General features: G+C 41.1%; 1 protein-coding gene across 3 annotated transcripts; it reads right to left on the reverse strand.

Moving 5' to 3' along the window:
- Window positions 1-484: 484 nt before the first annotated feature.
- LOC109898112 (uridine-cytidine kinase 2-A) lies at window positions 485-26,660 on the reverse strand. 3 transcript variants are annotated; one of them, XM_020492916.2, is made up of 7 exons: window positions 26,408-26,660; window positions 12,308-12,467; window positions 11,622-11,718; window positions 11,387-11,529; window positions 11,085-11,182; window positions 4,352-4,400; window positions 485-3,859 (listed from the first exon to the last, which is right to left on the reverse strand). In XM_020492916.2, exons 2-7 carry the CDS (start codon window positions 12,444-12,446, stop codon window positions 3,723-3,725), a joined length of 663 nt encoding a protein of 220 aa, XP_020348505.1. In that variant the 5' UTR covers window positions 12,447-12,467; window positions 26,408-26,660; the 3' UTR covers window positions 485-3,722. The 3 variants fall into 3 exon arrangements, with proteins under 3 accessions (XP_020348505.1, XP_020348504.1, XP_020348507.1); XM_020492915.2 differs by lacking the exon at window positions 26,408-26,660 and adding an exon at window positions 16,626-16,903; XM_020492918.2 differs by lacking the exon at window positions 26,408-26,660 and adding an exon at window positions 12,746-12,833.
- Between the last annotated feature and the right edge of the window lie 341 nt (window positions 26,661-27,001).

Consider the following 27,001-nt stretch of genomic DNA (forward strand, 5'->3'; position numbering starts at 1 on the left):
CCTCGAAAGTACGCAATGTCACGATTTTAAAGCTATATTATTTTACAGAAAACAAGTTCATTATCTCACATCTCGGAAAATATTCGAAATATTGTAGTTATTGTTGACGTAATTCATGCTAATGTTGTGTTTTTGCGCAAGCGCCCAATTGACTCCCATTTACTGCTTGAAGGAGTGCACTCATTGTCCCGTAATCTCCCAGAATGCAGCGCGCAGCCCATTGACGACGCGTGGGCAACGATAATATGATTTCTAATTGAGTTTCTCCATCTCCTCAAAACGATCTCTGATTTTAACCAGCGATGTCACTTAAACCAAAGTAATAGATCGATCTTTCCATGACTAAAACATCATGTTATTTCATGATTGGGTTTCACTGATCTTTTATATTATTCTATTCTGCATATTCCATATGACTGGCAATCAAATTCTATTGTTTTCTCCATCTCTGAATCTCGTAAAGAAAGCACATACACATAGCATACATAGTACAAAAACTTTATTTCATTATTTGATTGCAGTTTCTTGATACACAACCTGTTTGATAATACATGTACATTATAATACAGTTATGAATGCTCTTGTATTCATGTAGTCATATCCAGGTGTGTCAACCAGAAAATCTATCCCTACTTTTTACTGTTTAATAATTTCAACTTTCAGGTAAACCAGTAAAGTCATGGTCATCACAACTTGATAGGTAACCTGGTTTTCTGTTTTACTTGTTGGTCTTGTAACAGTTTTGGTTATAGTCATACTATTTATTCCTCTCTCATCACAGGTCTCTTCCATGCTAGAGCCATGTACAACAATGCCTGAGCTATGTGTCAAAGGCCTCATTCTTCACATACTGTATAGCAGTGGTGTAAAGTACTTAACTAAAAATACTTTAAAGTACTACTTAAGTCGGTTTTTGAGGTATCTGTACTTTACTATTTATATTTTTGACAATTTTTACTTCACTACATTCCTAAAGAAAATAATGTACTTTTTACTCCATACCATACCTGACACCCAGAAGTACTCATTACATTTTAAATGCTTAGCAGGACAGAAAAATTGTCCAATTCACAGTTATCAAGATCTGCCTCTGATCTGGGGGACTCACTAAACACAAATACATCTTTTGTAAATTATGTCTGAGTGTCAGGTGTGTGCACCAGATCAGAGGCAGAAGGGATGGGGTACTTTTTCCACCACTGCTGTATAGCACATTACTATTTTCAATGTGTTTGATTCTAAAATACATACAGTTAGTGTTCACACTGAGGCAGTTGACATTACTGTCTCATTGATTCACTGTTACACCCTGATCATGGAACAAATACAGTACAATAGCTAGCTAGCTCTTGCAAGCAAGTAGCACATATGGTATCATGTCATTTGTCAGTTAAATGAGCAGACATTTACAGCAGATTTCATCACCAACATTGAAGCTAAATGTATGCAATAATACACAAAGCAACATTTGATTGACATAAATACAGACAATCCACAGCCTTTCGGACTATAATATATTTGAGCAAGGGAATTAATTTGTTACTGAACGTCTGCAAGATGGCTGCCTATGATAGACACTACTTGACTGACTTTTTGAAGGCCTTTGAAATTAAAATTAGGCCATTTCCTCCACACTTAAGTGAGGCATCGTATTACTAGTGTTTAGGGTTATATTCAGTCTTCTCTTTCTCTTCAAAGGCAAAATTCCAAGTTCCTGTGCTGTGTGAATCAATAAGTTCACTTTCTCTAGTTCTACATCTCACAAATTAGATGGCTAAATCATGGAGTGAACACAGTACTTTAGAAACCATTTCTCATTTCAATGATCAATCAATTTGAAGCTAATATTGATGATGCACTGATGGACAACAACATTGTGACATGCCCATCATTGGCCCTGGAAATTAGAAGAAAAAAAACTACAGTATACACTTTGCATACAGGTATCAAATATGTTGAGGTAGGAAACATCACAGCAGTCAGGACTTTAAAAAAAATATCTATATTTCTGAAAGCAAAACAATCTATTGTAACCATAGACTACCCATTGCAATACAGTACAACCTTTAGTATAACACTACTAGCACAATTCAGTGAGTGAATATTAACAAGACCATAACCTCACTTTTTATATCAGTCTAGGAATATTGCAGTATATTTTGATTGACTTGAATACATCACTGATAAATGAAACAATATATGGTGGGCAATTTGACGTGGAATTAAAGTATATGAATGACCCGAGAGCCTACTCCTAAAGGAAAATGTTTTGGTGGTGCAAAATAGTAGAAAAAAAAACAAAGCACAGTTGTACATTGATGAAATACACTGTTAATTAGTTCTAAAAGAGCAATTATATATATATATATATTAATGTTTGTTGAGTCAATTGTTACTAATGTGGACAATCACCATCTTTTTTAAAGTGCAAATTTACCTCAAATCCTGCAGTTCAAAACAACCTACAATATTTGTAGGCTTAAAACACCACTATCAAATGAACCCTTTCAATGATAGAACATTATGTAAAGAATATGTACTTCACTAATGTTCAGACATTCTAGTGATCTCATCATTCAAGAGCTTTAAAATAAAAAATGTTAGAAGTAGGAACCCTGAAAGAATTATATTGTCATGGGGGCATTACAAACTACAGCGTAACGGTTTCAGATGGGCCATGTGGCCAAGTACAGAACGCGGTTTATTTGTTTGGTGGGGTTGTCAGCCACCATACACAAAACCGGTCGAGGTAAAGATTGATTCGTCTTTTTCAATCTCAGTTACATTCTGAAATGTAGGTTGTTTGTTCCAAGATGCATGGTAACAAGCAAATACTGTGAAAACACTGAAAAATGATTGAAAAAGTACAACATCAGGCGGGTAAATAATACTACACTATGTACAAACTAAGAACACTGCTTTGATTTGTGAAGTCAAGTAGTTCCGTTCTTTTTTTTCAGATGGAGAGAACATTAAGTTGCTTTGACCCATTGAATTGGTGAGCAAAGGCAGATAATCTGTGTAGGGCCTGAACATTTTCCCTTTCACTCGCTCAAGAGTAGGCTTGTAACACTGAGGCAAAGGATAAAGGGGGATAACAGAGTAAAGGAATGTGAGAAGTGGTATCCTATACCACGCCAAACATGATTAGTGCTCTAAGGTACATGTACGTCAGTTAATCAAATAATTGCTAAATCGGAATCTACAGAGGTGAATTGCATTCAGTTTTGCATCTCGGTTCTTGGATAGTTACCAAGATCATGTAGTGTGTGTCTTGTAGTTCCCTCGGTAACAAATCAAATCTGTCACACGTCCTTCCTTCCATTCCAAACCAACAGTACAGAAAGACAGACAACATGACCAATCAAAATGCACTGACCACTGAACACACAGCAAGGTCTCAAGCTCAACCCAACTTCCTCCTCATTTATTAACATCTGCAAGCTCAAAAAGGGGCCAGAATATCAAATAAAAATACATAAATAAAATAACTGCTTCACCTCTGAACTGAAACAGTTCCTTCCTCCCTTACAAAACATTTCATCATCCAGTCAAAAAAAACTAATCAAATGAAGGCCTTGCATATTCTTGCTAGAGTTTTTTTTTTTAATATATATATATATTTTTTTAAATAGAGTGTAGCAGACAGGTGGTAGGTATGTACAGATGAGCCCTCTTCCATCGATCCCTAGCTCCCTGGTGTTCAGAGAGGGCCGGTGCAGTTAGTGGGGCCGACTGCTGGACTCTGACACCTGCCGTTTCCGGGGAGTTCCGTAACCGTTAAGGCTGCCGTTCAGGCGTTTGGTCAGACCACCGTTCAGAATGTCCTGGATGTGCTGAACTATAAGGTTTATGGCAACTGTTAAGGAGAGAGAGAGGAGGGGGCACATTCAGAGGACATTGAAGGATAATCTGTAACGGTGTTCCATTCCTCTTTTATTCAGATAAAATTTAAGCAGAACAAGTTCCAGAGTTTAAAAGCACCACTCTTTGCAAATACATGTTGTTTTGAAAAATCTACAATTGACCTTGCCATTCCAAAACAGAGATAGTCTGAAACATTCCCAGGACAAAACAGCTAATCTAGTCTGCTTCCCATGTATAGGTCTCACCAATCACAGACCACAACAGCTATCTCAAGACAGTAGATTAAACAAAACAGCCATCACATTCACATCTGCCTTTAGTAAGTTTACCATCGCAGGGTAAGAGACTGGACTGATTAACAATGTCAATGACAGACTCTCTATAGGGAGATGTGTCCAAGAATGAGTCAGTGAAGTTTGTCACATAACAGCCTGCTTGCATACATAAGGCAGCAATCTTGAGAAACAAACAGCCAGAAACTCACCAAGATTATCTGCTCCTCTAGGAATGATCACGTCAGCACACTTCTTGGTCTACAGAGGGTAAAGAAATAAACCTGTTTAGCAATACGATCTGAATCACATCTTAACCAAGATGACGTAGCAGTAAGACGTGTTTGTTTTTTGTCCCATGAAAATATTCATTTTTTTATATACATTTCAATCTCTTTTCCATTTTCAAATTAAATATACCTTCCTGCAACCCGCCTCACCCAACGTGGTAAGGATCTGCTATTTTTGAGACCTTATAACTGGATCTCCATCAGAGGCTAGCCAGCCGATTAGCTACTAGCTATTTAGTCATTGTTAGCCACTGCTAGCGGCCTTTACCTTTAGCGCAGACACCAGCCGCTTTAGCCCTGCCAGTCTGCACACCTGCCAGTCTGCACAGCGCGATATCAGCCCTGAGAATATCGGACTGCTTTTTTCCACTACATCACCGGATTCTTGCTGCAAGCTCTGGACCATTACACCGGATCACCGCAGCTAGCTAACTGCTACCGAGTGGTTATTGTGACTAACGCCCTTGTCCAGAAGCAAGCACCAGTTAGCTTCAAGCTAGGCCCATCTCCCGGCTAGGAAATGAAGTACACCAACTACAATAACGCTTGCCAATTGGCCAGAACCCTTTGTCGACACGGAGCCCTGCCGATCCATCACGACTGGTTTGCTGACGTATTTCGGCCGATGCGCTCTCAACCGGCCTCTACGTCGTGGATGTCGGTGAAGACCCTTCTGCTAGCCCCGGCCCGCTAGCTTCCTGAACACCGCGTCTCCCGCTCGCCTAGCATAGTAACGACTACCGAACGGCTCCCCGTTTCATCTATTGCTGCTCATTGGACCCTATGATTACTCAGCTACACAGCTGATGCCTGCTGGACTGTTCATTAACACAGTATTTCATTTTGTTTATCTGTTGGCCCCAGCCTCGAACTCAGGCCCTGTGTGTAGCTAACTGACCCTCTGCCCAGTCATTGCCATTTACCAGTTGTTGTCTTACCCGTTGTCTAGCTCTCCCACTCAACACCTGTGATTGCTTTATGCCTCTCTCGAATGTCAATATGCCTTGTATACGGTTGTTTACGGTAGCCATCACTGTTTAATTTGACTGCGGAGCCCCTAGTCCCGCTCAACATGCCTCAGATAGCTCCTTTGCCCCACCCCACATGCGGAGACCACACCTAGCTTAACTGGCGCCTCCAGAGATGCAACCTCTCTCATCGTCACTCAATGCCTGGGTTTACCTCCACTGTACTCGCACCCTACCATACCCTTGTCTATACGTTATGCCCTGAATCTATCCTACCACGCCCAGAAATCAGCTCCTTTCTTTGCTGTTCCCAATGCACTAGACGACCAGTTCTTATAGCCTTTAGCAGTACCCTCATCCTCCTCATCTGTTGATGTAGAGGTTAACCCAGGCCCTGTGTGTCCCCAGGCACTCTCATTTGTTGACTTCTGTAACCATAAAAGCCTTGGGTTCATGCATGTTAACATCAGAAGCCTGCTCCCTAAGTCTGCTTTATTCACTGCTTTAGCACACTCCGCCAACCCTGATGTCCTAGCCGTGACTGAATCCTGGCTTAGGAAGGCCACCAAAAAGTCTGACATTTTCATCCCCAATTACAACATTTTCTGTCACGATAAAACTGCTAAAGGGGGCAGAGTTGCAATCTACTGCAGAGATAGCCTGCAGTGTTCTGTCATACTATCCAGGTCTATGCCCAAACAGTTAGAGCCTCTACTTAAAAAAAAAATCTCTCCAGAAATAAGTCCCTCACTGTTGCCGCTTGTTATAGACCCCCCTCAGCCCCCAGCTGTGCCCTGGACACCCTAAGTGAATTGAACTGGGATATGCTTAACACCCCGGCCGTCTTACAATCTAAGTTAGATGCCCTCAATCTCTCAAATTATCAAGGAACCTACCAGGTACAACCCCAAATCCGTAAACATGGGCACCCTCGTAGGTATCATCCTGACCAACCTGCCCTTTAAACACGCCTCTGCTGTCTTCAACCAGGATCTCAGTGATTACTGCCTTATTGCCTGTGTCCGTGGTCAAACGACCACCCCTCATCACTGTCAAACGCTCCCTAAAACACTTCTGCAAGTAGGCCTTTCTAATTGACCTGGCCCGAGTATCCTGGAAGGATATTGACCTCATCCCGTCAATAGAGGATGCCTGGTTCTTCTTTAAATGGGCTTTCCTCACCATCTTAAATAAACATGGCCCTTTCAAAAAAATGCAGAACTAAGAACAGATAAAGCCCTTGGGTCACTCCAGACTTGACTGCCCTTGACCAGCACAAAAACCATCCTGTGGCGTACTGCACTAGCATCGAATAGTCCCCGCGATATGCACCTTTTCAGGGAAGTCAGGAACCAATATACAGTCAGTTTGAAAAAGCTAGCCTTTGCTTTCCTAACAGAATTTTGCATCCTGCAGTACTAATTCTAAAAAGTTTTGGGACACTAAAGTCCACGGAGAATAAGAGCACCTCCTCCCAGCTTCCCACTGCACTGAGGCTAGGAAACACTGTCACTACCGATAAATCCACGATAATTGAGCATTTCAATATGCATTTCTCTACGGCTGGCCATGCTTTCCACCTGGCTACCCCAACCCCGGCCAACAGCTCTGCACCCCCCACAGCAACTGGCCCAAGCCTCCCCCACTTCACCTTCACCCAAATCCAGACAGCTTATGTTCTGATAGAGCTGCAAAATCTGGATTCCTACAAATCAGCTGGGCTAGACAATCTGGACCCTCTCTTCCTAAAATTATCTGCCGCCATTGTTGCAACCCCTATTACTAGTCTGTTCAACCTCTTTCATATCGTCTGAGATTCCTAAAGATTGGAAAGGGGCCGCGGTCATCCCCCTCTTCAAAGGGGGAGACACTCTAGACCCAAACTGTTAGACCTATATCCATCCTGCCCTGCCTTTCTAAAGTCTTTGAAAGCCAAGTCAATAAACGGATCACTGAACATTTCGAATCCCACCGTACCATTGCCGCTATGCAATCCAGTTTCCAAGTTGGTTATGAGTGCACCTCAGCCACACTCAAGGTCTAAACGATATCATAACCGCAATTGATAAAAGACAGTACTGTGCAGCTGTATTCGTTGACCTGGCCAAGGCTTTCGACTCTGTCAATCACCGTATTCTTATCGGCTGACTCAATAGCCTTGGTTTTTCTAATGACTGCCTCGCCTGGTTCACCAACTACTTCTCAGATAGAGTTCAGTGTGTCAAATCGGAAGGCCTATTGTCTGGACCTCTGGCAGTCTATGGGGTGCCACAGGGTTCAATTCTCAGGCCGACTCTTTTCTCTGTATAGATCAGTGATGTCGCTGTTGCTGCGTGTGAATCTCTGATCCACCTCTACGAGGCGACACCATTCTATATACTTCTGGCCCTTCTTTGGACACTGTTAACAAACCTCCAAACGAGCTTCAATGCCATACAACACTCCTTCCGTGGCCTCCAACTGTTTTAAATGCTAGTAAAACTAAATGCATGCTCTTCAACCGATCGCTGCCCGCACAACTAGCATCACTATTCTGGATGGTTCTGACTCGGACAACTACAAAAACCTAGGTGTCTGGTTAGACCGTAAACTCTCCGTCCAGACTCACATTAGGCATCTCCAATCCAAAACGAAATCTAGAATCGGCTTCCTATATCGCAACAAAGCCTCCTTCACTCATGCTGCCAAACATACCCTCGTAAAACTGACTATCCTACTGATCCTTGACTTCGGCTATGTCATTTACAAAATAACCTCCAACACTCTACTCAGCAAATTGGATACAGTCTATCACAGTGCAATCCGTTTTGTCACCAAAGCCTCATATACTACACACCACTGCGACCTGTATGCTCTCGTTGGCTGGTCCTCGCTACATATTCGTCACCAAATCAACTGGCTCCAGGTCATCTATAAGTCTTTGCTAGGTAAAGCTTCACCATCTCAGCTCACTGGTCTCCATAGCAACACCCACCCGTAGCACGCGCTCCAGCAAGTATATTTTACTGGTCATCCCCAAAGCCAACACCTCCTTTGGCCACCTTTCCTTCCAGTTCTTTGCTGCCAATGCCTGGAACGAATTGCAATTTTTTATTATTTTTTTAAATCACTGAAATTGGAGACATATCTCCCTCACTAACTTTAAGCATCAGTTGTAAGAGCAGCTTACCGATCGCTGAAGCTGTACACAGCCCATCTGTAAATAGCCCATCCAACAAACTACCTACTCCATATTTGTTTCTGTTTTTCTGCACACCAGTATTTCTACTTGCACATCCTCATCTGCACAGATCACTCCAGTGTTAATTGCTAAATTGTAACTACTTCACCACTATGGCCTATTTAGTGCCTTACCTCCTTACTTCATTTGCGCACACTTTATACAGATTTTTCTATTGTGTTGTTGACTGTATGTTTGTTATACCATGCGTAACTTGTTTTTGTCACACTGCTTTGCTTCATCTTGGCCAGGTCGCAGTTGTAAATGAGAACTTGTTCAACCGGCCTACCTGGTTAAAAAAAAGGTGAAATATATATATATATATTTTAAAGAAATCAGGGCCAGGGTGTTCAATACCATTCAAGAGGAGGTCAGAGACAACTGACAATAACCAGGTTCCCTGCCAACCTTTTTATGAGAGTATAGTACATGTCAGAAAAAAAGTCACTACAGGCCAGATGGAAACAACAAATGTCTGTAAACTTTCCAACTGTCAACAAAATAAAATACGCTTGACAAGGTGGGATCTTTTCATGTCTGTAAAATGTATTGTGAGAAATGGTGATGGAAACTATGGGAAAACATTGATATAATAACCATCATATTTTATATGATAAACTTGGAGTCACGCAATGATATGCTGCGTGGTCCTCCCACTATGACTCAAGGAAGCATGCAGTTTATTAGGCTACAAATTAAATAAGCTACGATGAACTTCACAGGGTGGTGAAAATGCAGCTTGATGCTTCTTTCCAATAAATATCGAGCTTCTTATTCTGCAGACATGATCGAGTCTTGGCTGCCGTTTGACAAATAAAAATAATCATACTTTTTTAAATCCATAATAATCTCATGATGTAGGCTATACCTGCACTGTATCTGAGAGCTGTTGGCTAAAGCGCACATGCCAAGACCAGAGTGGGTATATTCGCTAAATAACCTTTGTAGCGACAAAACCCATCAGTAGAGTTGAAAATGCAATGGAAACCCATTTAACTTGTATTTTTTATTTGGTACATGGGAATTTAACCGCAAAAGTAATTTTTATGTGCACTACATCACGCACAGCCTTTTATCAACAACAAGTCAATTTAACTTCTTTGGGATAGGGGGGCAGTATTTTCACTTTTGGATGAATAGCGTGCCCAGAGTGAACTGCCTGCTACTCAGGCCCAGAAAGCTAAAATATGCATATTATTAGTAGATTTGGATAGAAAACACTGAAGTTTCTAAAACTGTTTGAATGATGTCTGAGTATAACAGAACTCATATGGCAAGCAAAAACCTGAGAAAAAAATCCAGACAGGAAGTGGGAAATCTGAGGTTTGTAGTTTTTGAACTCAGCCCTATCGAATACACAGTGGCATATGGGTCAAGCTGCACTTCCTAAGGCTTCTACTAGATGTAAACTCTCTTTAGAAACTTGAATGAGGCTTCTACTGTGAGGTGGGGCCGGATGAGAGCTCTTTGAGTCCGTGGTCTGGCAGAGTGTCACAGCCTCATGACGCGCAGTCACGAGAGAGTTAGCTCTCATTCCATGGCTTTTCTACAGGCAGTGGAATTCTCCAGTTGGAACATTATTGAACTTTGTTGATAACATCCTAAAGATAGAGACTCAAACTAAGTATAGAATCTTCGTTCCGTAATATAACTTTTTGAACGTTTCGTCCGACTGGACCAGATCGCTCTTTTGGATTTGTTTACCAAACGCCCTAACAAAAGAAGCTATTGGACATAAATGATGGACATTATCAAACAAAACAAGCATTTATTGTGGAACTGCGATTCCTGGGAGTGAATATTTATAATGCTATTTATGAATAATGTTGAATTTATCAACATTTATAATGAGTATTTTCTGTGAATTCATGTGGCTCTCTGCACAATCACCGCATGTTTTAGAACTACTGAACATAACGTGCCAATGTAAAATGAGATTGCATATTTATATAAAACACTTTATTGAACAAAACATACATGTATTGTGTAACATGAAGTCCTATGAGTGTCATCTGATGAAGATCAAAGGTTAGTGATTAATTTTATCTCTATTTGTGCTTTTTGTGACTCCTCTCTTTGGCTGGAAAAATGGCTGGGTTTTTCTGTGGCTTGGTGGTGACCTAACAATCGTTTGTGGAGCTTTCGTTGTAAAGTATTTTTGGAATCAGACACTTTGACTGGATTAACGAGAATTTTATCTTTAAAATGGTGCCTAATACTTCTATGTTTGAGAAATTTGATTTATGAGATTTGTATTTGGCGCCCTGCAATTTCATTGGCTGTTGGCGAGGGGTTCCGTCAGTCCTAGACAGGTTAATGGAAACATATCTTGCAGGAAATTGCAGATTTGAGAATATTTGCATGAAAATCTGTCGACAAGTGGATGGAAACCTAGCTATTGATATCATTTGGTTGATCCAAGGCTCTTAGAATACGTGTTGTGGCAGTATCATAGCTAGGTACTCACTGGCAGACAGAACTCTTCAAAGGCGGGCTTAACAAAGGTTATGTATTGCGTTAGCACCTGCTCCAGGTCCCTTCCTCGCTCGCTGATGTCTCGGAGCACTGGGGAGGGAACACAGAACAAGAATGCAGCTTTCAGTATGATTTCACAGAAAAGATTCTTACAAAACTAATAGACTTCTACAACCGGTTCCCATTCATGCCCTCCAGGCCCTGTATTGGAAGCCCCCTGGTATTTTTGTACAACTCACAAGTATGATGCGTTTCATCCAATGAAATAGTGAATATATATGTCTAAGGTTTCACCCCTGCGTGAGAGCCGTGTGTCTGCGTCTGTGTCCACAAACAGCTTCATCTGGAACAGGTCCCTAATCTCCTGGGAGTAGAACATCAGGATGCCCTCGAACAGCACCACATCTGCTGGGTACACAGTCACCGCCTCTTCCTTCCTGACACACACACACACACACCAGAGAGAGGACAATGTGTTTGAGATGAGATGAGTGAGTGAGTGAGTGGAGTGAGTGTCCTAACCACTGACCTGGAATGGGTGACAAAGTCATACACTGGGATCTGCACTGTTTGGCCCTCCAAAATGTCCCACAACGTTTTGACGATGAGCTCATTGTCAAATGCATCTGAGAAGAGAGAGAGAGCAAAGGCACTCAGAACAATGTCTATGTTTCTGCTGGTGCCACTGTGCCAGGCCATAGGATCTAGATCTAATCCCACAAGGTGGGAAGTTGTTATGGGGATAGCATCTGTGCTGATATGCAACCTATTTAGTGAACTACTTTTGACCAGGGCCCAAACATTATCTACCACACTGAGACTGACTACTCTGCTACCAGACTACAATCTACCAGAGGCACCGCTGCTAAGTATGTACTCTGAATGAGACAGTTTTTCAATACAGCCGTCATTGGCCCCAAGGCAGGACATGTAGAAACCTTTAGTTCTCTCCAGTTCTCTCCATTATGGTAATTATATTTCTAAGAACTAGGGGGAAAAGCCCAACAGAAGTATACTTTGAGTATAAACTCAACAACGCAACTATTTATCTTCAATGAGAGAGCAAAGGGATGTGAGAAACTATTCGTACATTTTTTTTACACTGGAAAGCAAGCAAGGGATAAAGCTACATTTGCCAGTTGTTAACATATACCATATGACTACGATTTAGCGATTGACACAGTATCCAGATAAATATATAGATTAGATAAATACCTGGGTGGTCGAAGTTGAACTGTCCCTTCAGTGCCTTGGCCTTCTGGTCCGGTGTGAGGACCCTGTAGAAGCTGTCTTGGCTGAGAATGGCCACCTGGCGCTGGTGATGGTCAATCTTGTTCTGGCCAAGCAGCTCCATGATCTTACCGCAGACAGACGACTGGCCATGGGCAGAGGGAGGAGCGAGAATGACAGTTAAGTCTGTCAGCTAGATAACACTATCTGAAGTTAATTGTGACCCATAAAGATGTAAGTGGAGTAGAGTTGTGTTCACTGAGCTATGGAGATATTGAATATATTGGTACCAGACTATTACATAGACGTACAGACAGTACAGAAGAAGCCAAATCTGCAGCAATGTGCAATAGCTCTCATTTAAAAATGTTCTTAGATGTTTGCAATACTCTGACCTATTTTACAACTAGAATCCTCACTTACTCATAGGGCCTCTCTATGACTTAGGGCCCCTGGGTGTGGTCACCTTGCTGGCTTCTAGTTGACTACGTCACATGTGGCTAACCTCTGCACTTCCTAAACGAACAAGGAGGAAGTGACAGCGTTCTTTTACATTGGAAAATAAACTCATATTAATAACTCCAAAAGGGCACTACCCCATCCCTACTGATCTCGCAGTACAGCCCAAAAGACATGTCGCTATGGTTCATTAGCCAATTCAAGGAAGAGGAGAGTGGGCCTACAGCAAATAGGATAATAAGATCAGTAATGAGGATCTCACATTATGACAACACTGTTGGATGGAACTAAAAAAAAGAAAAAAAAAGTTCAACACATGAAGTCTTGTAACATTATTTAACACATGAAGTCCGAACCAGACTTGTGTCATTGAGAACAGTAAGGCTGCTACTGACCAAGTCTGAGGCACACCACAGTAGACAGGATGTCGGTCAGTCAATATCGAGGTGCTATTCTTAGACCACTGCACCTACACGTGTCACCAGCCATGATAATCTAACTGCTTGCTCCAGGCCTAATAGAGAACAGAATAAGAGATGACTGGCAACAGACATTAGGGTCAAGTTGAACTTGTTGTTAGAGAAGGGAAAATGTATTGCAGCAGAAGAGGAAAATGCATGCTAGCAACCAGTGAAAAATGCATTAGTGTCTCCTTGAAAAGAGCTCAGACAGGGCAAAGATAATACAAGACGATGAAGCAGAACACATTTGTCTGGAGTCAATCCATGTTTATAAATGAGTCTACAGTCAGAGGGAATAGTTCAACGATGACAAAGGGGCATTACAAGATGTTCATGTAGCCACAATGTTATTTGATGAGACTCACTGTACTTAGTCACCAGTCCGGGTCACACTCAATCCATTTAACTAATAATCCGCAAGTTGGGCCTGGGCCCTACAGACTTCATACACACAGCCTAAACTGAAACTGCATTGTCTCTCCAGACTTCCCAGAAAAGTGTGTCAGAAGAAGAAAAAAACACTGTCGGATAAACAGGTGGCTCTACGGGTAGTTTCTCACTTTCGTTTGTTGTGGGGTATGATACCAAGAAATATTACACGCAAAGGAACGTCAAGTGGACCACAATTCATGCTCTAGAACAGCCTTTCATAGAGGATGTGAATTACTCAATTTCTTATCTGCATTTAATTTCTTCCCAAACTTTCTACAAAATTAATCTACAAAAAATTACAAAGCAAACAAATGTTAACGAGATGATTGTCAGGTTAGTGCTTGTGAGGTTTCTGAGAGCTCTAACTCTCCCAATACCAGACCCCTTTGTCGTTTCACATTTCTTCCAAGACCTTAATAAAACAGTGATTGCCGAAACTGCTCTTGGTTACAAAAGACCAGGCCAGGTCTCTTACCCAAGCTTGGGTCAGTCAGACATACATTCAAAGTCTGCCTCTTCTATTGCCAACGCTGACTAAACATTCCCCTGCCCCAGTTAAAAATTCTATTGTGTCCAAAAAAGCTAAACGGCAGTTTACCCAGCAATCCTACGTCAGAGGTACATAAAGACAATTGACAAGCTATGTCATGATCAGTTACAGTGGGTATAGAACAACATTTTTAGGGGAGAAAAATCAGGACATTTTTTTCTCTCTACATGGTTAGCTCATTGGCTGTTATGACAAAACACAGCTGAACGTCAAATAAACATCGCTGGGAAGGAACAGTAAAATTGTGCCTAACTGACAGTATGCCTACTAGTGATGGGGGATTATTATTTCTGATGACAAAAAGTATCATTTTGACCATATTGCAATATTATTTTTGCGCTGGATTACTGTACTCCAGTATTTTTCCTTCATAGCTTGTACTCCATCTTATAAAAAAAAAAAATAGGGAGCCAATTTGTTTTCAGAACTTTTATTCCTCTCGTCACTCTGCAGTAGACATATGGTGAGCAATATGTTTGGAACATCGAATCGCAATAAAATTACAGAATCGAATTGCTATATATGGTATTGCAATACATAATGTATTGGCACCTAAGTATCGTGATGAGGTCCCAGGCAATTCTCAGCCCTAAGGCCTACTGTGCTAACCCGAACTGTAGGCTATTGTGCTGGCTTGGATATTTCAGGAAATATGGTGGATGCATAACCAGGCTAGCAGAGTGAAGCTCTCCCCAGCTCAGTAGGCCTATAGTGTATACAGTTCCACAATATGACTCGTGACAAGAAATGGGTTTGACCATAATAAATCCTCCCTTTTCTTATTAAATACTATTCAAAACATTATTTAAAAAATAACGTATGCAACCTTCGAAAAAGATAGAGGGATACTCATTCAAAACATTGAGACAGCAGACTACACAATACAGCAGAGGACATAGCTGCAAGGCCATCAGCCATTTCAGGGGACTGTTTAGGACTATCTCAGGTAGACAGTGAAAAACAAAACCAAGAGATAACAGTCACTTTCTTCAGAGGGTTGGGGGAGGTGCATTTGAAAGGCCATATGTTTAGACTACCTGTTTACCTAACCAGACAGACAATTGTGAATATAAGTGTGCTAGATTATAAAGTGATGTCTGTATTATTCCCAATATGACTTTGGCATGGTTGAATTCTTGATTCTGGAGAGAAGAACACTTATTATTTACTGTACCATGATGAACAGTAGCATACATGGAAAAAGCGGCAACACATTGACGTAGACCGAGGCTCACCTCCTTACACGTTATGAGGTAAGATAATATTACGCAAGACAGTAGGCTACCGTATGAAGATGGGCTAAAACTGCTTTTCCAATCGAAACTCCAGTTTACACTGAAGGTGGTGTCATGGCGACGCTGGATGGCTAAACGCATGCGTAGTAAATACGTCATCTGGTCTAACGGTCGTATCGCGCATGTGCAAGCCGTCAACTCAGACACTCCGTACCGAAGCTGTTTGACAAAAATGAAAATGTTCAGTTTGTCCCTTTGGAGTAATAACATGTTCAAATAAAGACATTACCTCGAATCTACTTCGTGCCTTTTGATTTCTAGAAAACGAACTACTAAGATTTTATTTTACTTCTCATTGACTTTTCAAACCCCAACCAAGTCTGTTTGGCAAGCGTACCCGGAAGTCTCGCGATATTGCGCCTCTGGGTTTAGACATTTTATTTATTTTACTGTGCAGCGAATTATGCGCATAGGCAGTTTTCACTGCTTGCCAGGTGTAATCAGCTGGTCCCGTCGACGCATTAGAAAGTGAATATTAACAGTGGGCGGACTGGAGCTCAACATCACCTTTTTTAATGAATAAAAAACTACTGGATTTCAGCACCCGTTCTGAAATCAGTAGTTTTGTGGTAAACTAAAATGGTATATGCTGTTTTAGCTCCAGTCCGTACACACTAGTCGCCGCTCAACTCCATCGTAAATCGTTGAGTTTAGTTGGCTAAACAAAGTATTGCTTTTCGGTTCTGTCGGTTGTCATAAATGCCCTTTCTGAATTGAATAAACCACAGGAGTAGATTCCTCTCAAAATCCTTGTTTCATATAGGTTTGTATTAATATTTAATTATTTGTACACGAATTGATAGGGCTATAGACGTTATAGACAAAGACATGAATGCAAGTTGGATTAAGGTCAGTTCTCTACAGCCACATAAGTGGGATAAATGATTGCCCGAACAGGGCCTATTCCTATACACGCTTTAAAAATGTCAATGTTTTTCCAGAAATGATTAAAAAACAAACTAGCTTTAATGGAACAAATGAATTCATTGGTCTGTCATGACAGGAGCCACGCGGTCAATGAGTTCTCATCTTTCAACCACGTTGACAATTCAGTGTTTCAAATAAAAACATGACATTTCTAATTAATTAAAAATCACAATGCCAACCTTGCCGCTGGCAGTCCCTCCGGCTACCCCGATGAGGAAAGGTTGCCGAATAGCATTCTCGTTTTCGGCTTGACTGTCCACCCTTGTCTCGCTGTCGCCTGCCATGCTTGCTATAAACGCAAACAGAAGCACGGAGGTGGTTTTGCTCCAATTGCGCTCCTCCCCTCTTTTCAGTTGTGCGTTTGCTTTGATGCTATGAGTAAGCCTGGATATCAAATCCGTTCTTTTGTAAGCTACTTGAAATGCAGAACCTTCACATCAGGTTATGTGTTATTGCAATTCAGTTATCTGACTCTAGGCCCATATATCAGATTTCTGGAAATGTTGTGGCCTACATTTATATCAGCTCAGTTAAAGATGCACTCCGGGATCTTAAAGGTGACAGGCAAAGGGCTCCATAAATACCTTAACACTTAATAACAATGCTCATGCAGGCTTCATTAAAAAGTCCTCAACAGCATTTTTGTGTATCACAAAACTTTTCATTTCTAGTTTTTGGTGAAGATGTCATTTTCTGGGCATAAATTGCAATGAAGACATCATTATTAGGCAAAAAGAAAGAACAATGCCCTTACTGCAAGCAACACAAGCTACAGACATGGCTTTTGTGAGCCCTTTTCTGGATCAGAAATTAAACAAATTATACTGACACGATGTGAGAAGACACTTGTACATCTGGGGAAAATACATGTATGTCAACAACGATCACTCATATGCAGATAATGAGATCTGGCTAGTTAGCTAGCTATAGCCAGTCAGTGAATTCCCAATCAATCTGATGTTGTGGCTGCCGTTCAAACAGCCAATACTAGCTAGCTAAAGTTTTGAGTTGATAATAAATTATTGGATGACACAACACATGTATAAATTGGCTAGGAAATAAATTTAGCAGGAATAGCTATTGCTTCCCTAGAATATAACTATAGGCTATAGCTAGCTAGCTAGCTAGCTAGCTACAGTCATTGATGCTGTGGCATCTAGCTAACTAACTAACCAAAACGTGGCTAACTACCACATGGAAATAATACAGCTATGGTAATTCTGGTTAGCTAAATGTTACCATATAGCTAGACCCTTTCTGTTAAATGTACTGGTTAGCTTGCTAGCAAATGTTAGCTAGCCCAAATGTGTATAGATTATAGTTAGCTAGCATAGAAATCCCCAACAATAATCCATGTGCCTACAATAAATACTCAGTTTAATTCACACTTAATAGACAACCAACTAATTTGAATTTGTTTTGCGACAGCAATATTACAGACACGACAAATTGTAGACTATAGCATGGGATACAACATTACAGTAACATCTAGATAAATACATTAGATACAGTATATTGTCAAAAGTAGGATATTTCATGTATTTATGTTAGAAATGTGGATCACATGTAATTATCTATGTAATTAGATAAGGATGTAAGGATAAACATATATTTAAGCTGTAAATAGTCATCCACCCAAAACAGTTAACATGCATTGATAATAACCAATGATAGGTGGCCACAACAACTATTTATGAGCATGTAGTTAGTGCCTTTTGCTTCCAAGAAAACAGAGCAAGGTTGTCTCCCACAATGCTTTGGCTCCGACTTCAAGTTGCTGTTGGTGAGGAGCAACAGCAGAAATTTCCAGTCGACTGCAGTCGAAATACCCAAATGCAGGACAACCGGATGATTTTGCGGGACATTCACTGGACAGTGTAGCCTACAATAATATTTGGGGGGGGGAGCACCCTCCATCCCAGACAGAAAAACTGCACTGAACAAGCTAATGGAAGCGCGCCTACAGGCTACTCCTTTGCCTTGCGAAACATGTGGTCATGTAGGAAATATGGGAGTAATACTTGTCCAAGGAAACAGTTCTGGTTGGTCTCAGGGAATGTAAAACAGTTAGGAAGGCAGTCTTTGAAAACCAGTTTGAGTAAAGTAGCAGCAAACATGTTAAATTAGCAACGAATGAGCATGGAGAGCCTCACAAGTTTGACGAAATCCACCATATCTTTTCAGTTTAATCACATTATATATTTTTTCAGTCTAATACAGCTATTTATTTACTTTTGTAAATCTTCCATAGAAGCATGCTTTTTTAACTGTCCTCTCCAAGTTTCGCTGGAATTTAGACCGAAAGGATTTTACAAATGTGATTGGTTGATGATATGACATTGGCCTATGTATCACTTGGCGGAATATCAGATCTCAATGATTGGGGAAGTGTTTGACATCACCAGTACCACATCCTTATGATATATATATTTTCAAAAAAGCAACGTGACTGTAAACAGAGATCTGTATAAAATGTACGAAATGCTATTTTCTCCGTCCTAACAATGGGAGTCGTTATCCCACAGGCGGGAAGACAGGCGAAAACTTTAGGTCCAAAATTAGCTAAAAGAAACGCGTTGGGCTTATTTTGAACAAATTTTGGTGAGTGAAACCTCTCGCTTCACCTCATCCTCTCTGCAAAACAGACATGAGCCTGAATGAAATACGGAACAAATCTACCTTTTTTTGGAAATTAGTGGTGTTTTTTAAAATAAAAATGTATTGATTGAATTGATTAGACAATTTAAAAAAGTATAATTACATAAGGGCGCTCCAGCTGGTGACGCCTCCACATACAATTTAAGAAAATCATTAAGGACTTCATCACGTCATCCAAAAAACATGGCGGATGAATTTAAAATGTTAATATCTTCAGCTGTCAGTGATGAAAAACAAATTGGCCTTAATTCAATGGATGTTTTGTGCACAAAGGTAATGACTGAAGTGTCTTATTATGAAGTTTCAAATCTGTCTTCTCTATGTGGCCATGTATGGAAATTGTCTTTCTGGGCCAGGTGTCAGTTAAACTGGAGTACCGAAGCAAAACTGTAGGAGCAGTCGAAACCATGCTTCTTGACCGGAACCCTGTGTCATTGGTCATACAAATCAAATCAAAGTTTATTTGTCACGTGCGCCGAATACAACAGGTGTAGTAGACCTTACAGTGAAATTCTTACTTACAGGCTCTAACCATTAGTGCAAAAAAGGTATTAGGTGAACAATAGGTAAGTAAAGAAATATGCAGTCGACATCACTGAGGTATTATAAAAACTGGAGACTGCGTCCAAGATGTCTGACCATTGTTTTCAAGGTAATCTACTAACATTCACATATGCCGATTCATAGACCGTCTATATCCGGGTTACATCTGGTTTATATGGACCAACATCACATGCGCACAAGCACACAGGGAGCAGCGGCGACATCAACACTTCATCCAAAAACATGGCAGACATTGTATGAATATAAAATGTTAATATCTTCAGCTGTGAGTGATGGAAAACAAATCGGCCTCAGCTACAATTATTTGAATAATGAAATGTATGTCTTGTGCATATGTTTTATTTGCATATTTCCATTAGGGACCACCTCATCTGTGAAGTGCGGGTGTGCAGAAATTCAATTCGACCTTGCACTCCTAGGAAAATTTGGCAAAGCATCAAGTCTATAAAACGTAGTGCACTGTCTTTGTAACATATTCTAGTTTTGTGAACATAAACATTTATTGAGATCAGATTAGGTGCATACATCGCCACCTACTATACTGGTGTGTGAGGCCATTCACAGCCTACCTACATTAAATTATTTGAAACAATAATTCAAAACTAACAACTATTAGCACTCACTAAAAAAACTAACACCGCATTTCGCCATTTAACCAACGGTCTGAGAGGACATAACACTGTCATTCAACACCCCCTGCAGCTGTTCTGCTGTAAATCATTGCAATCCCAAGTACTTCTCTGGCACTACAACCTCTATTTACTGTTACTTTCGATCCATTTCTGCAGATCAATTGACAACCATGGCTATAAATGCTACAATGCCCACCTTACAGAAGCACATATTCATCCCATCACTCTCTTGGTCTCTGCCTACTCACAGGAATCCTCTCAGGATCCCTCACCCTGTACCCACCTTCCTCTGCCACTCTCTTCACTGCTTCAGCATACAACACTTCCTATACTACTCTAATCCGGCAACCTCGGTCTGCCTTTCTCTCACCTGACACCTTCAATCTGCAGCCCCATGGGCACCTCCACAGCTAGCACACATAACTTTCACCACCAATATAACACATTCCTTCGTTTCATGCCCTCCTGCACACTTCTCATATCTAGGCATCTGCCTCATACACACTGCTGCAACATGTCCATAAACTTGACACTTAAACCACCCATGGCTGCGCCCCTGCACAGTCATGTGAAATCCATAGATTTGGGCCAAATTAATTCATTTCAATTGACTGATTTCCTTATATGAACTGTAACTCAGTAAAATCGTTGAAATTGTTGCATGTTGAGTTTATATTTTTGTTCTATATAGACTCAGCCGCAGGACAATTTCTTCTTGAGCGGATGGTTGGGGGGCCAAGACACAATTACAAATAATTGTAGACGACAATTTGACTACAAGAAGCTCAAACAGATATAATTGTCACGCCTACTCCCGCTCCCCCTCTCTGGTTCTCGAGGGCACCAGGTGGGCCATCATTACACACGTCGGGTCCAGGTGCCGCTGCTGAAGGAACCGGGGGTACCTCAGCTGGCTCGTCAGGCTTCCAAGCCTTAGCTGGCTCAAGAGTTTTTTTTGCCTCGGTTGGCTCATCATGCTCCCATCCCATGACTCAGCCGGCTCGTCGAGCTCCCACACCTCAGCCGGCCCATCAGGCTCACCCAAGTGGAACGCCGAGTGGTGCCCCTAGAGGGGGGGTACTGTCCCAGATGGCCCATCATTACGCACACCTGTCACCATCATTACGCGCATAAGCGCTTCATTGGACTCACCTGGACTCCTTCACTTTGTTGATTGCCTCCTCTATATCTGTCTATTCCTCAGTTTGATCCCCATGTAAGCGTTAATGTTGATTTGTTCACCCTGTCCAGATGCTGTCCTTGTTTCATTTCATGTCCGTTATTCATTAAATGTTCACTCCCTGTACTTGCTTCTCATCTGTCCTCACAATAATGTTTGACTAAAACATAATCATTTCAAACCTTGCTTACATTTGTATACGATCACATAGCTCTCTCTATTATGTGTGGGAATACGTTGGAACAAATGTCTTATATTAAAATCACTTGGAGCTGATTTCCTGGTGTTTTTAGTCTATTATGTCCAACAATAAAAAATACACATTTTGGTTTTTTGCTCAGAAAAGTTAGGGGGCCAAATAAAACCGCCAGTTGGGGCACACTGCATTACAGCCATGACCATGTAACGAAAGACAGACAACACACTTTGAAAACGGTGACCAATGTTGGTCAACAACTGGACAAGTGATCCACACTCACAATGAAGCCTATTTTCTCAGATTTCCTCTCCGTTTGCACTGTGCAGTTGATAACCAAAGTAATAAACGCTACAAAGTCCACCTTCTTAACATGCAACATGTCAGGATCCCTGTTGACATGAAACATCATCTTGTATCGCTACTCCTACTACTTCTTCAACTTCACGCCTTTCTTCCACTTTTCTCAATTCCTCCGGACAGGAGGACACATACAGCCCTTATTCTCGCCACCTCCGTCTCCTTCACCCTATCAGGACACTTCAGAAATGTGGGTGCATCTCCCGAGTAGCGCAGCGTTCTAAGGCACTGCATTGCAGTGTTCGATCCCAGGCTGGGAGGGTTTGGTCTGCCGGGGTTTCCTTGTGCCATGGCGCTCTAGCAACTCCTTGTGGCGGGCCGGGCCGGCCGCTTGCAAGCTGACACTGGTCGCCAGCTGGACAGTGTTTCCTCCGACACATTGGTGCAGCTGGCTTCCGGGTTAAGCGAGCAGTGTGTCAAGAAGTAGAGCAGCTTGGCAGGGTCGTGTTTTGGAGAATGCATGGCTTTCGATGCATGCATCGAGTCCGTAGGGGAGTTGCAGCGATCAGACAAGACTCTAACTACCAATTGGATATCACAAAATTGAGGAGAAAAAGTAAAAGTAAAAAATAAAAATAAAGAAAGGAATGCGGGTGCATGTTCACCACCACAATTGCAGCATTTAGGCTCAGCTGGCATATAATACTCCTGCATACACTTGACACATGCCCAAATCATTTACATTCATCACACTGCATGGGTTTGGGCACAAAGGCTCTCACAGGTAATCTCATATAACCCAAATACACGTGAGAAGGGAGACCCTTTATCTAAAAAACAATAGAATGGTTGGAGTGGTCTTCTACACTCCATCTACCATGCGGGTCAGTCATTGTTCACCAACCACTTGATCCAATTCTTCACATATATCCTTTCCATTTACTTCCTGCCCTGTTTCGAAGATTCACACACGACACATTCCAATCTGACATCTTCTTGAGGCGCAAAGCATGCTCCTTCAGTTCCATAGAAACACAAAGAAACAAAATAAGCCCACTTCTCGTTATTGTCATCAACGCCACCTCATCCAACACATCCACAATTTTAATAGAGAGTTCAAACAGATCTCCCAGGTAACAAGATCGATCCAAATATTTACTAGTTTCCACTACCACTTTACTTCTCTTTTTACTTTTTTCATTCGCCACTGTAAATCCAATTCTGTGATATTTACTTATTTTCCACCATAATTTGGAAATAAATTCATTAAAAATCGTACAATGTGATTTTCTGGATAATTTTTTCTCATTTTGTCTGTCATAGTTGAAGTGTACCTATAATGAAAATTACAGGCCTCTCTCATCTTTTTAAGTGGGAGAACTTGCACAATTGGTGGTTGACTAAATACTTTTTTGCCCCACTGTATTATATCCACCCACTGGCTCCATGTCATCTACAAGACCCTGCTAGGTAAAGTCCCCCCTTATCTCAGCTCGCTGGTCACCATAGCATCAACCACCTGTAGCACACGTGCTCCAGCAGGTACAGTGCCTTGCGAAAGTATTCGGCCCCCTTGAACTTTGCGACCTTTTGCCACATTTCAGGCTTCAAACATAAAGATATAAAACTGTATTTTTTTGTGAAGAATCAACAACAAGTGGGACACAATCATGAAGTGGAACGACATTTATTGGATATTTCAAACTTTTTTAACAAATCAAAAACGGAAAAATTGGGCGTGCAAAATTATTCAGCCCCCTTAAGTTAATACTTTGTAGCGCCACCTTTTGCTGTGATTACAGCTGTAAGTCGCTTGGGGTATGTCTCTATCAGTTTTGCACATCGAGAGACTGACATTTTTTCCCATTCCTCCTTGCAAAACAGCTTGAGCTCAGTGAGGTTGGATGGAGAGCATTTGTGAACAGCAGTTTTCAGTTCTTTCCACAGATTCTCGATTGGATTCAGGTCTGGACTTTGACTTGGCCATTCTAACACCTGGATATGTTTATTTTTGAACCATTCCATTGTAGATTTTGCTTTATGTTTTGGATCATTGTCTTGTTGGAAGACAAATCTCCGTCCCAGTCTCAGGTCTTTTGCAGACTCCATCAGGTTTTCTTCCAGAATGGTCCTGTATATGGCTCCATCCATCTTCCCATCAATTTTAACCATCTTCCCTGTCCCTGCTGAAGAAAAGCAGGCCCAAACCATGATGCTGCCACCACCATGTTTGACAGTGGGGATGATGTGTTCAGGGTGATGAGCTGTGTTGCTTTTACACCAAACATAACGTTTTGCATTGTTGCCAAAAAGTTCAATTTAGGTCTCATCTGACCAGAGCACCTTCTTACACATGTTTGGTGTGTCTCCCAGGTGGCTTGTGGCAAACTTTAAACGACACTTTTTATGGATATCTTTAAGAAATGGCTTTCTTCTTGCCACTCTTCCATAAAGGCCAGATTTGTTCAAAATACGACTGATTGTTGTCCTATGGACAGAGTCTCCCACCTCAGCTGTAGATCTCTGCAGTTCATCCAGAGTGATCATGGGCCTCTTGGCTGCATCTCTGATCAGTCTTCTCCTTGTATGAGCTGAAAGTTTAGAGTGACTGCCAGGTCTTAGTAGATTTGCAGTGGTCTGATACTCCTTCCATTTCAATATTATCGCTTGCACAGTGCTCCTTGGGATGTTTAAAGCTTGGGAAATCTTTTTGTATCCAAATCCGGCTTTAAACTTCTTCACAACAGTATCTCGGACCTGCCTGGTGTGTTCCTTGTTCTTCATGATGCTCTCTGCACTTTTAACGGACCTCTGAGACTATCACAGTGCAGGTGCATTTATACGGAGACTTGATTACACACAGGTGGATTATATTTATCATCATTAGTCATTTTGGTCAACATTGGATCATTCAGAGATCCTCACTGAACTTCTGGAGAGAGTTTGCTGCACTGAAAGTAAAGGGGCTGAATAATTTTGCACGCCCAATTTTTCAGTTTTTGATTTGTTAAAAAAGTTTGAAATATCCAATAAATGTCGTTCCACTTCATGATTGTGTCCCACTTGTTGTTGATTCTTCACAAAAAAATATAGTTTTATATCTTTATGTTTGAAGCCTGAAATGTGGCAAAATGTCGCAAAGTTCAAGGGGGCCGAATACTTTCGCAAGGCACTGTATATATCTCTGGTCACCCCCAAAACCAATTTCTTTCTTTGGCCGCCTCTCCTTCCAGTTCTCTGCTGCCAATGACTGGAACAAACTACAAAAATCTCTGAAACTGGAAACACTTATCTCCCTCACTAGCTTTAAGCACCAACTGTCAGAGCAGCTCACAGATTACTGCACCTGTACATAGCCCACCTATAATTTAGCCCAAACAACTAGCTCTTTCCCTACTGTATTTATTTATTTAGCTCCTTTGCACCCCATTATTTCTATCTCTACTTTGCACATTCTTCCACTGCAAATCTACCATTCCAGTGTTTTACTTGCTATATTGTATTTACTTTGCCACCATGGCCTTTTTTTGCCTTTACCTCCCTTATCTCACCTCATTTGCTCACATCGTATATAGACTTGTTTCTACTGTATTATTGACTGTATGTTTGTTTTACTCCATGTGTAACTCTGTGTCGATAAAGCTTTGCTTTATCTTGGCCAAGTCGCAATTGTAAATGAGAACTTGTTCTCAACTTGCCTACCTGGTTAAATAAAGGTGAAATAAAAATATATTATATCTACTCATAAAAAATGCTACCTCATTACTGTTTATTATGCTCTACTAATTATATTGTAATACTCATCAACCATCATTAACAATGCCTTGAAACAGTACAATTCAGTCTATGACTATATCAATAAACTGTAGCCCAGGCCAACTCTACTCTTAGAAAGAATGGTACTGTCTACTTAAAAGGGTTCTCAGGCTGTCCCCATTGGAGAACCCTTTTAGGTTCCAGGTTGTACCCTTTTTGGTTCCAAGTAGAACCCTATTGGGTTCCATGTATAACCTTTTCCCCAAAGGGTTATACCTTGAACTATAAAGGGTTATCCTATGGGAAAAGCAGAAGGACACTTTTGGAACCTTTTTCTCTAAGAGTGTATGTGAGTCCAATAAGAATGTAATGAATGACTGTAACTGTCTTGAACAACAATGGGTACTGGAGAAAACTAGCCTACCTTCATCAGGGCAGAAGGCACCTCAACTTTATTTTAATTTGGTAACATTGCATAATTAAAAAAGGATTATAAACCAACTTTGGGAAAAGTTATAGTCCTAATGAATATTCTGTAAACGGATATCTGATGTCAAATAGGGACTCTTAACTGGAGAGCCCTTTAGCTAGCTAGGTTGCACATAAAAACAATGTATCAAATATCAATCAATTATGGTATCAAATGCTTTAAAAATGTACTTGAATTTAACTTACCAGAGACAAATCGTCAGGCGTTCAACTGGGCTGATGGACTCCCGGGCGATCCTGGCTCCAACCATCTGGACCGAAGCCAGGTCCTGACGAAAGTAATGTCGGAATTCCTCTCCAAACAGTCGAAGCTCTTGAATGAGAACGTGGAACTCCCCTGCCTGCTTTCGGGACTTTAACCATCTCTAGACCTCTGCTTTCGGCGGGGCTGGCCCCGGCCCAACAGGCGCGATCAAGACCAACTTCCTCAACGTTGGTCTCATTGTTGACTATTTATTATTGCATTTCGCTCCAAAACTGCATTTTGGAGGGAAATTATATTATAGGCTCTCATAATTAATTTGTGGATGTCATCGAATAAATTATATACTTGGCAAATAAATGAATAAAACATTTAAAGAAATTCTACAGTCAAACAGTTTTTATTATGTTATCCCACATTTGTTTACTGGATATGTGTGCATCAACAATTCAACATTCACATTTTGCTGCTTTCTGTCAAGTAAGTCCACGCATACAATTTGATGCATTCGTTCGATAAATCCATGCTGCAAGGCAAACGCAAGGTTCCATTGGAAATTAATGTACTTCTGATGAATC

This window comes from Oncorhynchus kisutch, linkage group LG10, assembly GCF_002021735.2.
Source record: "Oncorhynchus kisutch isolate 150728-3 linkage group LG10, Okis_V2, whole genome shotgun sequence".
Taxonomy (NCBI): domain Eukaryota; kingdom Metazoa; phylum Chordata; class Actinopteri; order Salmoniformes; family Salmonidae; genus Oncorhynchus; species Oncorhynchus kisutch.